Genomic DNA, 1,603 nt, shown 5'->3' on the forward strand with positions numbered 1-1,603 from the left:
TATATATATATATCGGCATTTTGAACCTGACAAAAATGGAAAAAATACCTTGATTTTGAGTCTAACCCAGGTGTCATGAAAAATTTCCAGCACTGAAAAGTCACTATATGTACATAAAAAAGTCCTTTCTAATCTTCATTTGAAATAAGTTAGAGAAATGAATTGAATATTACATTTAGCCATTTTAATTGGGCGAATAGAGAACGTACCCGTAAATTTGTATGTGCATTTAGTGACTCTTTGTAGGCCATGCACATTTAGCGTATTTACTCGTGTATAGTTATCTCGAAACGCAGAGTCAGTACCGCAAGGACATTTGCCGAGCTTGCAATTGACTGCGGCGAATCGGAAATAGTGGTGCTTTGTCGGAATAGTGATACGTTACCTGATACGAGAAAGATTATAGGCAGCATTTGACAAACAAATAGATTGTGTGTGGCGCGACTACGAAAGCGATTGTGGATGGTACAGTGTGAGCGACTATGGAGTGGCACAAATTGGGCTGTGGACAGTGACGAGATGGCAATTGCGTGTGGCACGGGCGCGGCGTTCCAGGGCATTGCGGCTCTTGCACTCGGCAAAGATGCGGGTAAAAGAGGGCGAGGGGCGAATTCCGTGGCTATTGATAAGCTGGCGGGTGAAACGAACCAATTTACAGGCAGTATAATTTGTGTGTTTTGCAGCTAAAGCATACGGAGCAAGTTTATGTACAGATGAATGAAAACAATGTAAGCCTCATCAAACAACAATTTAAAAAGCCATCTAATGGATTTCAGGCGAAATAGATAAATAAACCGAATGTTTCATCAGAAACATATTGTCGATCACTAGTATTTCTTACTTCAGTGAACCACATGTTCTTTGTCACATTTTTGGCGAATGGCAGATGTGACGGCGGCTTTGAACGGGTCCAAAACCCTTGTTACGGAAAAGACTACTAGTTAAATACAACACCTCGCCTAGAGTATATGCAGACACGAATGGAGCTGGACGTACCACTCAGAAAGCATGTAATTACCAATTTAATTATTCCTAAAACAACAGGTACAAAACACGTTCCCGTTGACATACGTAGCGCATGACAACACAAAGCTCTTAGCAATTTGCAACATGGCTCATACACTTAAGCGTGTATGCAAGACTGTTACACTTTGATATGTCGACTATTGTTATCTGCTCACTCAGTGTGCATCAAATTTATGTACACAAATCATCTAAAGGGAAATGTTTACAAAAGGGGGCGTATATATCAGCAAACCCACTACATGCGTCGACAATGTTTGCAAACCAGGCGTATCGCACTCGGATGCACTAATCGAAATCTCGATTATAACGATGGTTCCGCTAATCTCCGTTGTCTACAACCACATACGTCACCAACAGCCGTCCAAGAACTTTACGGTAAAGCTTTATCTTGTGATGGTCTCCATATGGCAGACCGAATGTAGCAGCACAAGCAATTGATGTAGATACTCAAATAGTGAAAACACCATATACGAACATATCACTAGGTTCGTATATAGTTTCAAATATACTGTATCAATGGTTTACCGACTGGACTGGTCAGAAGTTCGACAACAGAGTTGGGTATCGGAAGTACACA

General features: G+C 41.0%; 1 protein-coding gene across 1 annotated transcript; it reads left to right on the plus strand.

The window, feature by feature from the left end:
* Nucleotides 1–405: 405 nt before the first annotated feature.
* Nucleotides 406–945, plus strand: SARC_10555 (hypothetical protein; the record flags this gene model as incomplete). The annotated part of the gene is made up of 2 exons (XM_014295396.1): nucleotides 406–637; nucleotides 887–945. Exons 1-2 carry the CDS (start codon nucleotides 463–465, stop codon nucleotides 943–945), a joined length of 234 nt encoding a protein of 77 aa, XP_014150871.1. The 5' UTR covers nucleotides 406–462.
* Nucleotides 946–1,603: the final 658 nt, after the last annotated feature.

Source organism: Sphaeroforma arctica (genome assembly GCF_001186125.1).
Source record: "Sphaeroforma arctica JP610 unplaced genomic scaffold supercont1.1296, whole genome shotgun sequence".
Taxonomy (NCBI): Eukaryota; class Ichthyosporea; order Ichthyophonida; genus Sphaeroforma; species Sphaeroforma arctica.